General features: G+C 38.5%; 2 protein-coding genes across 2 annotated transcripts in view; both read left to right on the top strand.

Moving 5' to 3' along the window:
• Window positions 1-15,494, top strand: part of MRPS6 (mitochondrial ribosomal protein S6) — a 66,030-nt gene that overhangs the window by 22,294 nt on the left and 28,242 nt on the right. The gene's annotated exons all lie outside the window — the stretch shown is intronic.
• On the top strand, window positions 819-3,029 carry SLC5A3 (solute carrier family 5 member 3). Its single transcript, XM_021677980.2, has one exon. It carries the CDS (start codon window positions 819-821, stop codon window positions 2,973-2,975), a length of 2,157 nt encoding a protein of 718 aa, XP_021533655.1. The 3' UTR covers window positions 2,976-3,029.

The following is a 15,494-nucleotide window of genomic DNA, read 5'->3' as shown; positions in this document are numbered from 1 at the left end:
CTTACCTGCCTATTCCATACAGTACCCTAACTGGCGATAGAGTGCATTATTCAGGATTCATAGCATTTGAAAATTCATTCTGGTGCCCTTATGAATAATTAGTGTTTTTTCCCCACCCTTTTCCCTTAAGGTGCTTTAAGATCTTGGTGTCTGTTCCAATCTGAGACGACCACAGCAAGACACAAAAAGGGCAATGTCATGGTAGGCAGTTCTTAGTTGCTAGAGAAGTTAGGTCACTTAGTTATGAGGTCAATGAATTTTTGTTCTTAGTTCAAAATGATAAATATTCTCATGACTTTAAGTACCTGATGTGCTAGTTTAGATTGCTCTTTCCTGTGGAACTGAAGTATATTAAAAAATTTTTTTCTTTTTATAAAGAATGTCTTATTGCGCCGTTTTTGCTAGACTGAAAGTTTCCTCATCACTTGGTGAGACCCTCCTCTAATTCAATCTTTGTCTTTTGTCTTTGCTGCCTTGCAGGGTTGGTACAGTAGGCTTCACTAACTTAGCTGCAACTCAGAATTTCTCCTCCAGCACCTGAGTAAATGCTGATGGTCTTGTGGAGAGTGGATTAAGAGTACGAGCTAAGTTCTCAATCCCAATTAAGAAGCGGAGGAAAATTTAAACTGTCTCCTTCAAAGTTTATCACAACCACCACCATCAAGACAGCAAACCAAAGGACAAAGACTTTGACCTGCTGTGTTGCTCTGTGTAGTCCAGTTCACGTATGGTTTACAGACTTGTCTGGGGTTACTAATGAGTAAATAAAAAGTCGGACACTTCTGTCATTGGACACTTTTATTCACAAAGTTACCAAAATGAGGGCTGTACTGGAGACAGCAGACATTGCCATAGTGGCCCTGTATTTTATCCTGGTCATGTGCATTGGTTTTTTTGCCATGTGGAAATCTAATAGAAGCACCGTGAGTGGATACTTCCTGGCGGGGCGCTCTATGACCTGGGTAGCAATTGGTGCCTCTCTGTTTGTGAGCAATATTGGGAGTGAGCACTTCATTGGGCTGGCAGGATCTGGAGCTGCAAGTGGATTTGCAGTGGGCGCATGGGAATTCAATGCCTTACTGCTTTTGCAACTTCTGGGATGGGTTTTCATCCCTATTTACATCCGGTCAGGGGTATACACCATGCCTGAATACTTGTCCAAGCGATTTGGTGGCCATAGGATTCAGGTCTATTTCGCAGCCTTGTCTCTGATTCTCTATATCTTCACCAAGCTCTCAGTGGATCTGTATTCAGGTGCCCTCTTTATCCAGGAGTCTTTGGGTTGGAACCTCTATGTGTCTGTCATCCTGCTCATTGGCATGACTGCTTTGCTGACTGTCACCGGAGGCCTTGTTGCAGTGATCTACACAGACACTCTCCAGGCTCTGCTTATGATCGTTGGGGCACTCACACTTATGATTATTAGCATGATGGAGATTGGCGGGTTTGAGGAAGTTAAGAGAAGGTACATGTTGGCCTCACCCAATGTTACTTCCATCTTGTTGACATACAACCTTTCCAACACAAATTCTTGTCATGTCCACCCTAAGAAAGATGCACTGAAAATGTTGCGGAATCCAACAGATGAAGATGTTCCTTGGCCTGGATTCGTTCTTGGGCAGACCCCAGCTTCAGTATGGTACTGGTGTGCTGACCAAGTCATCGTGCAGAGAGTCTTAGCAGCTAAAAACATTGCTCATGCCAAAGGCTCTACTCTTATGGCTGGCTTCTTGAAGCTTCTGCCAATGTTTATCATAGTTGTCCCAGGAATGATTTCCAGGATACTGTTTGCTGATGATATAGCTTGCATCAACCCAGAGCACTGCATGCAAGTATGTGGAAGCAGAGCTGGGTGCTCTAATATTGCTTACCCACGCCTGGTGATGAAGCTGGTTCCCGTGGGCCTCCGTGGCTTAATGATGGCAGTGATGATTGCAGCTCTGATGAGCGACTTGGACTCTATCTTTAACAGTGCCAGTACCATATTCACCCTCGATGTGTACAAACTCATCCGCAGGAGCGCAAGCTCCAGGGAACTAATGATTGTGGGGAGGATATTTGTGGCTTTTATGGTGGTGATCAGCATTGCATGGGTGCCAATCATCGTGGAGATGCAAGGAGGCCAGATGTACCTTTACATTCAGGAGGTAGCAGATTACCTGACACCCCCAGTTGCGGCCCTGTTCCTTCTGGCAATTTTCTGGAAGCGCTGCAATGAGCAAGGGGCTTTCTATGGTGGAATGGCTGGCTTTGTTCTTGGAGCAGTCCGTTTGACACTGGCCTTTGCATACCGTGCCCCAGAATGTGACCAACCTGATAACAGGCCAGGCTTCATCAAAGACATCCATTACATGTATGTGGCCACAGCATTGTTTTGGGTCACAGGACTCATTACTGTAATTGTTAGCCTTCTCACACCACCTCCCACAAAGGAACAGATTCGTACCACCACCTTTTGGTCTAAGAAGAGCCTGGTGGTGAAGGAAAGCTGCTCCCCGAAAGATGAACCGTACAAAATGCAAGAGAAGAGCATTCTGAGGTGCAGTGAGAACAGTGAGGCCATCAACCACATCATTCCCAATGGGAAATCTGAAGATAGTATCAAGGGCCTTCAGCCAGAAGATGTTAATCTCTTGGTGACCTGCAGAGAAGAGGGCAATCCGGTGGCTTCGTTAGGGCATTCAGAGGCAGAAACACCAGTAGATGCTTATTCCAATGGGCAAGCCGCTCTTATGGGTGAGAAAGAGAGAAAGAAGGAAACAGAGGATGGAGGCCGGTACTGGAAGTTCATAGACTGGTTCTGTGGCTTTAAAAGTAAGAGCCTCAGCAAGAGGAGTCTCAGAGACCTGATGGAGGAGGAGGCTGTTTGTTTACAAATGTTGGAAGAGCCTCCACAAGTTAAACTAATATTAAATATCGGACTTTTTGCTGTGTGTTCACTTGGAATTTTCATGTTTGTTTATTTCTCCTTATGAACTTTTTAAGGATATGATGAGACACTAACTTAAGAAAATACTGGTCTTTGGAAAAAAAACAAAAACAAAACTTATGTAACTGTTGCATCTCTCAGGCATTGTTTACGCTATAGATTTTAGCCAAATTTTACTTAGCAGAAAATCATCTATTTGCAAGACTTTATTTTCCCAGAGATGGATGAAAGTAAATTTTCAACCTAAATGAAGTAAACTTGTTTAACAGACTGAATTGTGCAAATGTGGTTTAAAATTTTCCATACCAAAGTAAGGAGAGACCAATTATTCTCATAGAACATGTAGAGCAGAATATATGCTTAAGATTATTACAAATAAGGTATATTACACGTGTGCACTGCCAAATCTTGGTAGGCCTTCTTATCCTGAAGTAGAGGACTTGCTCATTTCAGAGTTTTTTCTCTGTCTCTGTAATCCCTACTACCATTTAAAACTGAATTCGTGGACATGTATAATCAGTTGTGTACTGAAAACCTAACTGATGTGCTTGTGGGGTCCTTGTATCAGGACAGGTTAGTTTGTTTGCCAGGTTCATTTTGCTAGCATGAGCCTGTGGATTCTGATTGCCAAAAGAAAGGAAGAAGAACATTTACCTGTAGCTGTTCTTGTACCACCAACATACGGAATGTTGGTAAAAAGTTTGTTTCAGTTCCTTTTTTTTTTTTTTCCTACTTTGACCGAAGTTTAAGTGAACCATACTCAAATGACCACCAACTCTGTCTTGATAAAAAAGTTATGTCATGATCGTATTGTCAGATGATTAGGGGAGAAAATGAAGTAAACATTGCTGATGATCCCCAAATTGATTGACCAAGTTAAGGTTGTTTATATAGTTTGGGAATTAGCAGTCCTCAAGCAGTGTTTGATCAGCTTATGCTAAACAGGCTCATACTCCACTAATTCTCTAGCTTTGTTCTTTGTTCTTGTCATTTGGTAACCTTTTTTATTAGCCACACACTTTTCCAAGTGGATTCAGTTGGAAGATATGTCCAGAAATTTGAAGAAAATTGTCAGTGCCTTTGTGCTGGGTTGCCCTGCTTGATTAGATCATGATGTATTGAAGTTGAATTTTTGGAGGGAAAATATAATTCTGAGATCATACTTTATCCTTGATAAGTTTGTTTTCCTGATTTCCTTTTTTTTTTTTTTTGGAAAGACTTGCCATCTGTACACGGCCTCTACATTTTTAAAAAGTTACATTGACTTAGAGCATGAAGAGGTTCCAGTGCAAACTCGGCATCAGTAACAGAAAACTGAGTGCATGCTTTGCCATTGGTAGACTGTCAGTGTAGTCTTTCTGTAGAGTGGGTAGCATGTTAAAGAGGTGTCATGAATAAGAACTTCTGGGTTTAGTAGTATGTCTTGTGGAGGATATCCTACGACTTGTGTACTTACAGGATCCTCTGTCTCCACGTGGCTTGGCACTCCGTTGTAACCTTCATGGATGGGAATCTTTTTCACAGGCTGATTCCCCTTCTTGAGGACAGGATACAAAAGACATTAGAGAAAAGCTCTACAGATTACGAAGTTCTGTGTCTGTGTGCTCAACATGGTCCTTTTTCCTCCATGACATATGAAGGAGACTAATTGTGTATCTACTTTCTTTGACTTTCCTGTAATCTCTGATACTTTTTAAATTGCATGATTTTATGAAGCTTGTATTCTTTAGGGAAAAGTATTACTTTTTTAGATACTTTTGTAGATTTTTGAATCAAAACTCAGTCCTAATGACTTTAAATTTTTTGTATTCTATAAACGAGTTTCATTATGATGGACTTGATTAGTCCAAAGTTGATTTTAGAAATTATCAGGTAGCATAATGTCTTCCCATCTCCAGGAGGCTTTCTGATGGACTGAGTCTGTAGATTGAAAAAATAACTCAAGTATGAATAGCATGATTTCTGAGAGCTTAGAGTGCCTTGTAGAGTTTTTTCTCAATTTCATTCTTACAGTTTATAAGCTGGGGGCCAAATAAATAGGGACCATCCTTTTCTTTGGCGGAGGCTGTGGCTCTGATACGTCCAAGGTCACAAAAAGTCTATTGGGAAGAACAGAAAAACCATGTATGCAAAGCTGGACTCATGGTTTGTCCTATTCTGAAAGGAACTGTTTTTCCTTTGAGACAACCTTTTGGTATTTGGGAAAATAATAGGACCTTAGATTTTTTAAATTGGCACTAAGTCATAGGAATTAAAATTTTCTTTGACTTTGAACACATTGCTGTGTAACTCAGCAAAGAGGATTGACACAGTGGCTGGGCAGCCTTCTTACCCCTTCTTACAGCATAAATTAATAGGTGGTGTTTATGTGAGTTTTTTTCCCCTTTATTTAATGTTGAGCCCTAATAGTTTGAAGTATTAGGATCCCGCCCCCCCCCTTCTCTTTGCTGCTGTCTTAGTACGATACATGAAATACATCATCTTGTGTCTGTTTGTGTATATATAGCGGTAGGTCAAGTTTAGAGTACTAATGTCTGTAAATAAGGAATGACTGTTAGTATATCCATTAGGATGTTTATTCTTGCCAGTATAATCATCACTGTTGAGACTGAAGTCCCTGAATCTTGCCCTTCTTATTGCTTTCCAGTAGTAGGTAATGTGCTTGAATAAGTATGTGAATTGCTGATTGCAGCTTCATTCAGGGGACCACTGTTCAGTATGTGATGGAGTGATACCTGGTCTGTGTTAAGCTAGCAAAATGTTCATACTTTACACTAAATGGGTCCTAAATGATGACATTTCATCTGTAGACATTAATATGTATATATTTTTAGATTGGCTCAAGCTAAGGTTCAGAATTGAATAAGAGTGATATTGACTAAAATAGTTACCCAAGAGTCAAAATGAAGTGAGGACACTGGTTCTTCAAAGGTACAGAAAAATACTGTCTGATCTGCTGTTAGTGGTATCCCCAGTTCTTAGATTTTTATCCTTTCAGGCAATCTCAGTCCTAAGATCTGATGAGCAGAGCTTATTACTCTGGCACGCAGAAGAATTATTGGCTCCAAAAATATATGTCCTTTTGCTCCAAGATAGTAAGTGGCTTTTGAAATAGCTGAGCCAATCTTTTTCCACAGCCATTCTCTTCCTGGTGAGGTTTTCACTCTTATCTTTAGGTTAGGGAAGCATCAAGCAGTAGTGGTGGTACTGTGTCCTTTGGCCTATTTTCAGCAGATCTCCTCTCGCAAGGCTTCCTTTTCAATTGGCTTAAAGGATTCATTGTCTTTTTGCACAAAGAGTCTGGCCAGGATCATAGTTCTTAGCACGGTCAAGTAATTAGCAGAGACCTATCACATGTGAAACTTAACATTTTAAGAATTGATTGGGAGGTTGTCACTCAGTTCTTTAACCCGAGGCTAATTGGGAGTGGGGGGACTGAAAAGTCTTGTCCAGGGCACTGAGAGTCTCTTAAGTGTCTCCATTTCTCAGTCCATTGCTTTTTCTCCCCTATACTTACAGGGTGCATGGATCTTCCCCTCTCTATTCAAATATCATTCAGTGCAGCCTGTGGGTTATTCTCATTCTTTACCATCCTACAGACTGGCTATATCATTAGCTATTAAAAGGTTAGACCCATCAGTGCTCCCACTTGGCAGTATTTGGCTTACTTACTTCCCTTATAGTTTTTACTCCGCTGTGTTGTTTTCATCTGTGGTATGATGGCTGGAAAGGACCACGTGGGTATGGAGTAGTGAGTGACACCTTGCCACCATTCCCCAGTTCTGGATTGAGCGATGTATGTAGACCATTCCTGTTACATTATGTGACCACAGAGACTTGCCAGGACAAAATTTTCCTAAGAAGTCAGAAAAACTATTAAATGAGATGCTGAGAAATACCTGGGTGATACAAACTTAACAAGTTAGGCAAAGGACAAACATTAGCTTAAAATGTGCAGATGGAGTCTAGAACTGGAAGCATCTTGGCTAGTCGTCGGCTAGTTTAAACCTTTCCCCTATAGATTAGGATACCAGTGAATAAGATCCAGCCAGTTAAACCCTGGTTTGATGTTAAATATTGTGAAATAGGAGTTTTTAAAACATATATGAGGTTAAAAGGACTGATATTTGATAGTGATACTTTAGTAGAAAAAAATGCTTTTAGGCTTGTATTCATGAGATTGCTCATTAATGAAGTGTTAAATTGCATTAAGACATTTTGATGTTGACATTAGCTTGAGCAGACTTTACAAATAGGGTATATTCCTATTTGTGGTATACCCACCTACCTACCATTCAGAGAGACTGGTCTTTGCCTCTATTTGTCTTCCCTCACATTGCTTTAATTCTTCACCTTTTATCTTTTATCTTTTATCAGCTTAATTCATGTTCAGGCTTATTGCTGTGATGCGCAAAAGTGCTGCTTTGCCCCCGTTTTGAAGACTTGGATCCAAATAATTTATTATATATATAAAACATAGTTGTGTTTAAATACACTAAATTTCTATTAGCTTAAACTATTAAATTCTCAAGAATGACTTTCTCAGACTAATGTTCACTAGTGTTCACCAATAATAAAAGCCCTAGTGATTCATCATTATTATATTCCGAAAACTCTTTTCTTCAAAAATTAGGGAGGCAGCAATAGTTAAAATTCATACCAGTCCCTTTGAGATGGTGGTATCACAATACAGAGAGGAATGGAGTTTGTTTTGATGCCAAAAAGCCTTGTTCTTGCAGTACTTAAGGGTAAAAATTGGAACTAGTCAGTTGGCCTATAGAGAAACCCTTTTGTACTAGTTAGGTATGAAGCTGAATTAAATAAGAAGCTTTGATTACTACACTTGGTTAGACTTGGTTGGCTTAACTCAGGGCTACAAACCCCTTTTCCTCCATTAAGTCATTTCTCTTAATTTGGTATGCTTTTTATCAAACTCTCCCCCTCTGTTGGAAGACTAGGTATTCAACTTCTTTCACTCCTAGAATTGAATTTAGCTAAGGTTCAAACTGCTTACAGGCTTTGCCAGCACTGAGTCCTACACCATTGTTCACGGAGTCCTATAAATGTGTTTATTTAAACTTCTTTCCAGTGCTGGGAATAAGGCTTTAAACTACTGATTCACCTTTAAAGGAATGTTGTGAAAATTGATATAATTTATGTTTCTGTTCTCCATCTTAAATCCTTATATAAAAGATAGGATTTAGTTTTTTGTTTTGGGTTAAGCACCCAGTTTATCTGGTAACTAACAGCCTTAACCATGTCTTACTCAGAAATAGGTGAAAAAGGTTTGATGTATCTGTATCGTTACTGATTTCACATACTTTACTTTTTAGGGGAGGACCATAATCTGAAGCTTTTGATTTTAAACCAATAACCTTACTTTATGTAATGACTTTTCAGTGTGGTTTGGTTATCTGGATTCATACTATGATTGAAGAGAGGGATGCTAGAACAAATAAGCAAATTAAGAGCAAGTCAGGACAAAAGCACAGGGGTCTCAGATTTTTCTTAGTGTGGGAGCAGTGGCTTTGCTATCAGAAAAGCTCTATATCATAATTGTTGTCCATGATAATGAAGCCCCTCCATCCTCTCCTACCCCTACCCCAAGTTTAAGATAGTTTACAGTCTGTGAACTCTGTCAATAAGGGAAATACATATTTCAGTGATTTCCGTAACAGCACAAGTTGACGGTAGACGGTAGATAACCACAACCTTATTGGAGACTTACATTTATCTTGGTAAATTCACCTTGTACCCCAGTGCTGCTGGAGGAAGGAGTGTTTACTTTTTTTTAATTGCCTTTGGACAAATTAGTCTGGATAATTTTTCAGTATATCATTGTAGCCTAGACTTCTATTAAGTGGAATGACTGTTCCTTAATTAACTCACTTTTTGGTTATAATAGTTGGAAACTGAAATTAAGCTCATTGCTGTTATTGAAATCCCAAATTGGCAAAGGCCAATATATAGGGTATTTCATAATATAATCAGCTTCTGAAATTTATGTGTTTTTATTAGTGCCTTCTGGTTGCCAATATTGACTCTGCTAGTTTACACATTTCCCTTTCCTGATAGAATATACTTATTTGTAACAATTCCTCTTTTTAAATTTTGTTACAACTAGTCAAGGAAATACAAAAAATACATTTATATTTACATACTTTATACACAGCCTTTGTTTAGGTTCAAGGAAACCAGGTAGCTCTAATTCCTGTTGCAGTTTAAATGTTATTTATTCATCTATATTTGTTTTATATCCTTAATTAAAACTGTAAGGTTACTTATTAATTCTGTGAGTATATTTTAACTATTGTTTTTCCAGTGCAGGTTTGATAGGCATATCTGAGAACATACATCTGACAACAGTTTCACATTCCATGATAGGTAAGAAGCTTAAAGTAAAAGTCCATAGAAAGCACAAATCACGTCGTGCAGGTGTGTGTCTCCACATGTAGAAAGCACAAGACTGACAGTATTTCTTAGTACCCCACAAGTGCCGCTTGTACAGCCCACCGGGTGTTTGTCTTGGGAGTTGTGGAGGACCCCAGTATTGGAAGCCCCAGACAATGAGGTATCCTGAGTTGTGGTCCTAAATGATAAGTGATTCAAGTGTAATAATCTGAGTAAGTTTGTACTACTTTGGTAGAGGGAGAAGAGACAAATAATCAAGAATGTTGGAGCTATATTTGGGGGTTACTAGCGAAAATGGGGTCTCTGGGTTCTTTCCTACAGTCTGGAACTAAAACAGGGACAGACTTCTAGGCTTTTGGTGGGTGGAAGAGTTTGACAAGCTTTTGCTTTAAGCTGTAGAGCCGTTGGTGTTACTGTTTTTTATCTTAAATCTTTAGGCAGTTTTACCTGCTATCAGTAGTTCCCTGAAAACATGGAGAAATATTACATTTTAACAGGGCAAATACTACTTGTCTTGAATCTTTGTGTAGGTTTGTAAGAGGTGAACGTATCTTTATTTTTTCATGTGCTTTACTGCACTTCATTTTAATAGAGCAGAATTTGATCCAAGTGTTCTGAGCATCAAACTAAATCTGAGACATATCTGCCAAACGAGCTACTTTGCTTTTCACAGGGGTTATAAGAGTCTAAAGCAATCTTTTACCTGTCCCATTCCCTGCTTCATGGTTAGAGTAGATGAAATCAGAATGTGCGTGCAGAAGAAAATGTGTTTTCTTGCACTCCATATTGCCCTTGTTTTATCCCTTGCTTTCTTTACCTGAATAGTCCCAGTTTATCAAGAATGAATAAATAGTCTTTGTCTTGGATTTTGCCCATAGGTCAAAAGCTGTAACTCTCAGAATGGGAGAAAAGTGACTACCTTTGTTCCCACTCTCCTCTAGTTTGTGTATTTATCTTCTTAAGGAAAGACTTGGTCCACTCTGGTAATACATGGGATGAAGATTAAAGCTGATGTAGACTAATGTCACATGTTTGAGAAGGGTTAACCGGAACACCTTGAGGGAGAGATTGCTCCTGTAGTAAAAAACAGGTGTGTTCCCTCAGTATTTTAGAAATGTAAAACCTCTGGTTTGGGGGATGAGGGCAGAGGAGTGCCAGAAATGCAGGAAAAAAAGAGAAAGGTTTGAGGAACGTCTTTGGCTTAGCAATGTGTGTTAAGGCAAAGCAGTTACAACCTGTTAGTCCTATATAGTATGTGTCTGTATCTTTTTAAGTGTTGTTTTTAAATTTAAAATCATTTGTAAGAATTTAATGCTTTTGAAGATTCCTTTGGCAGAATATCTTTCATTTGTAATTCCATGGAAAATTGCTTTAATTAGTCTAGGTGAAAGTCGTCCTAGCAGTGTAAATATGTATAATTAGAATTTTCTAATTTCACTTTGAGATCTCTAACTTTTGAGTGGCAAAAACAAATCAACAAGTCTTTTGCTCATGGACTTTTCTGTGGCGTTGTTAAAATGCAAAAGCTTTATTTTTGTTAATAATGACATATTACATTAGTGTCAGATGATACGGAATCTGTTCCCTGCTTTCCCCCACCAATATTGCTTCTGTTTATAGATTGCCAACAGAGTTCAGAAATACAGCAGGGATCTACCCATTCTTTGCTTGGACATCCCATTTCCTGTTGCCCAGACCTATGTTGGCAATCACATATGAACTACGTTACGCTTCTCAGTGCTTTTTTTTTTTTTTTTTTTTTGATAAGGTGGATATCAAAAATAGTTGCTGTGCAAAAGTTAGTAGTCTTCTTCAAGAAGAAAACCAATTCCTTTTCTAATATCCTGTGAAATCGCTTCATTCATTTCTTTATTTTTAAGCCAAATGTCAGCAGAGTACTGCTGCTTTTATCTAGTACTTTTGATATGTAAGTATTGCAATTTTAAAAAGATGTCTTCGTTGAAATTGTTTTTCCTAGTGTCCTCCCTATTATGCTTTGTTCATATTTTCTGTAAGAGACCAGTCTGTGCACTGGGGTGTGTATTGTGTACATGTATCATTTCGTCAGTTACGCATTGTAGACCAAATGTGACTATAAATGAAGCTGTTGCATTATTGGTGAGTTTTTGGAATTGTAAACTGATCTCCAGTGTACCCTTTATTGTCCACAGTTTTTTTTTTTTAAGGTTTGATTGATGGGGTCCATCTTCACATTGTACAATGTTTTAGTTGCAAGCAGAAAGTAGAATTTGGTATAAACCAGGTTATTTCCATATTGAAGGGAATACAACTGAAATTGTAGATTTAGGATTGTTAACCATACATGACAATTCTAACTTGACTATTATTCTAACCTACTGTATACAATCTGATTTTTAAAAATTGTAGACATGTATGATCTTGGTTTAATGTGTTTTTTAAAAGTGTTATTGTTGGAAAAAAATGGAAAAACAAATCTGCTTAAAGAGCTGTCAGTTTTCATTACTGACTCTGTAAAATACACTGTCGTGTGTGTACTGTGTGTACTTCTCCAGCTGCTGCATTAGCCTTCAAGAGTATTTGGAAACTTCAGATGAACCTACATTTCTTGCCAAGTATATTCCTTTCTGTGGTATCTTGTCCTGTAACTGAAGTATAGTAATTATTTTATGGAAATGTTATTAGCACTTCTGTACCAACTTTGAATAAAATGAAAAATTTACATTTCTGTGACTGAGTATTTTCAGTATGAACACGTCTGCCCTCACAAATGTACAGAGTTCTGTGCTAGAGTTGAAGGGGTTGTCCTTCACTGCCTTTTCTCTTTCTCTTATTGCTCCTATTTTGAAATAATTTCAAATTACACGAAAGTTGTGAGAATAGTATAAAGAATTCTGGAATCATTTTCATCCAGGTTCACCAGTAGTTCACATTTTGCCACATTTGCTTTGTCATTCTCTCTTAATCATACACTTTTCTGAACCATTTGAGTGTTAAGTTGCAGACACCATTCCCCTCTACTCCTTAAGTACTTGGAGTATATTTAAGACAGTCACTCATAAAATCACAGTATAATCATCAAAATCTGGAAAGTAACAGTGGTACAATATTTTAATATGAAGTCTTGATTCAAATATTGCTGTTCCAATAATGTCCTTTTACAGCATTTTTTTTTCTTTTAAGTTCAGAAGCTTTTATGTCTCTCCCTTTTAATTGGCAGCAGTTCCTCATTTTTTTTTGTCTTCCATGGTATTTACATTATTGAAGTTTAGAAGCCATTTTGTGAACGCCCCTACCCAGTTTGGGTTTGTTTCCTTATGATTAGATTCACACTATGCGTTTTTGGTGGGTATACGGCATAAGCAGTAATATGTCCTCAGAGCTTCACATTGGGAGGTGTGTGATGTTGTGTTGTCCCATTACTGTTGACACCAACTTTGATACTTGATTAAGATAGTGTCTGCCAGGTTTCTCCCCTGTCAAGTTACTGATTTTCCTTTTGCTAATAAGTAATTTGTGGGGAAATAATTGGAGATTATGTAAATAACTTATTCCTCATTGAGCTTGAACTCCTGATTTCAGCATCCATAGGTAATCGTTGCCTGAGCAGTTATTACTATGATGATGCAGAACAGTGATTTTGTTTTTGTTTTTGTTTTGTTTTGCTATACTAAAATGAAGAGTTTCCCTCTTTCCCCAATTATTTATCAGTATGAACTCATTTACTGGGTTATAATCCATTACTGTCATTATTTTGCTCAAATGTTTCCAGATTTAACCAGTGACACTCTGCAGGCCAGTTTCTGTGTCCTTCATGACACATTTCCATCACACACACTTCCTTATTTCCCAGAGCAGTGAGGTGTTTTCATGGTTATCTTGTGCTTTCCCTGCCCCCATCAGGATCAGGCATTTGGTAGGGAATGGGATTTAGAAACCAGGGTCTGGGTGTGCTCATTCTTAACAGGGGTAAACATGCCTTCTCCCTGGCTCTTTTCAGTATACGGAGGTAGGAAATTCATACATACCTACTGATGCCTCCCAATTCTAAACGAGCACTAGAGGGTTCTTTTTAGCTTTCCCCCATTCTATGTATCTCCCTTCTCCAAGTGCAAGAAATCGGATAATATTGACACATTAACTCATTTTTTTCCCAATTCTACAAATCCTTAGAATTAAAGTTTTTGCATGTCAAAAAATATCTTTAAAAGTTTTGCTGAATATGGAATTGTAGATTGGAAAGTGTTTTTCTTCAGAGATTTGTAAGCATAAGACCATTATTTTCCTAGCTTCTAGTCTCAGTGTTCGGAAATTTCATTATTATATGCCTTGAAAGTTTTCATTCATTGTCCTGGCCCTCCAGTGGGCTCTTTCAATTTGACAGTCCTGTGTCTTTCATTTCTAGGATGTTGATTCTCCCTGTTTTCTCCTTTCTGGAACCCCTTTTGTTCAACTCTTGGACCACATGTAATGGTCTGGTTAATTTCATACAGTCTTTTGTTTTTTAATTTTCTTAATTGTCTTTGTCTTTTTGCTCTTTCTAAGGGTGTTTCTAAACTTTATCTTCCAACCCTTCTGTTGAAAAAGAATTTCTCAGATATTTAATTTTTCAGGGCTCCTTTGTTCCCCGAATCTTTCTTTTTTTATTGTCTCATTGCGTGGATGCTGTCTCTCCTCATCTCTGAAGATACTGTTTTCTCCTCCTGCAGTGTTTGTTTACTCCAGTTTTTCCCATGTTGGGCTCTCATGTCAAAGGTTTTTCTCAAATGTATGCTGATCTTTGGCTGTGGGCTTACATCGAACAGGATGGACTACCGAACGTGTGGGCGGAGCTCGTCAGCTTCATTGTTTGGCCTTGGTGGCCTGGCTGTTTGTTGGATGACTCCTGAGGTATCTTTTGAACAGGTCAAATTCCCCAAAGAATATTCTTTGAGTTCTTGCCTGAAGGATAAAAGGCCTTGGGCCACTATTCTGGGAGCTAAGGGGGGAAAGAGCACAGGGGTCTCTTTCAGTATGCATTTTTTTCTCAATTTCTTTTTGGTATGGAACCCCCACTTACAGCTGTGTGTGTATTTCTTCCAATCCAGAGGTTTCTCTCTGTTTTGTCCACTCCAGAGAATAAACTTCCAGACATGCATCTAAGGATCCAATTATCCTTCCACTTTTGACAAGCCTTATTTTAATCTCTCACTTGACCCCCACTTTCAGAGGTGTACCCAGTGTAGCCAGTTCTCGGATCTTTTGAGGAGTTCTGCAGTGTAAGTGTGGTTGATTCTCGGTTTTCCACATTGCTGCTTTCTTCCATCCGCTTGCCTTCTTCTAAAATTGAATTGCTGTTTTCCCATCTTCCTCATTCTTGCAGAATTGTACCTTTAAAAAAAAAAAATCCCTTTACTATAGCTTTAGTAGGTTTTCAGGAGGGAGCATAATTAGATGCTTGTGTTGAATCTTCCAACATCCTGGGAAGTCCTGGAATCCCCTCTTGACTTAGCGTTTGAAAGTTGAAATTTCAGAGCCTATAGCCCATTTCAGCCCTTCCCAAAAAGAACATGTTGCCAACCAGAAGCACGGTTGGAGTTTTAAAATTCTGCTTATCTCTGTAAGTGCAAAGCTAATGATTGTTTACATTTTGAAGGGGCCTGAGAAATTGCATATTTCATTCTTCTGTATAATGCATGAAGCCCACCTATCAAAACATTCTTTTTGCTTGTGAAATTGAACATACACAGTCCATGAAACATGAACAGGTGTACAGCTTAGTGAATATGTTAGTTACTGTTATTTGCGGTAGTTACGTTCTGCAAAGTTGCCTCTAACACTGAGTCAGTGAATATTGAGTCATTGCCCCTTGAGGAAGTACATGGGTAGGTTCCTGTGAGCCTCTGGCTGGTCACCACATTTTAATTAACTAATCGATATGTAACCTCATTTTTTTTCTCATAAAGACATATTTAATATGTATTTTTGATTTGAAATCATTGAGCTCAAAGCCTGTAATAGCATCCTAACTCATGCCCTGAATGAAGCTTATCTAATACATTTTTTCCCGTAAGGCATAGCACATCCTTCTTGCACTTAGGGACACTAAGACAGCACTTCACTCAGGGGCATTTTAAACAGCACCAACAAAAAGCACAAAAATGTGAAAAACATGGCACTATGTAGGCTGCAAAAA

This window comes from Neomonachus schauinslandi, chromosome 1 (assembly GCF_002201575.2).
Source record: "Neomonachus schauinslandi chromosome 1, ASM220157v2, whole genome shotgun sequence".
Lineage (NCBI taxonomy): Eukaryota > Metazoa > Chordata > Mammalia > Carnivora > Phocidae > Neomonachus > Neomonachus schauinslandi.
Note: the sequence above shows the minus strand (reverse complement) of the source record. Positions and strands in the feature narration are given on the sequence as shown.

Excerpts from the sequence above, each read along its gene's own strand:
- SLC5A3 (XM_021677980.2), top strand. The coding sequence starts at position 819 with ATGAGGGCTGTACTGGAGACAGCAGACATTGCCATAGTGGCCCTGTAT.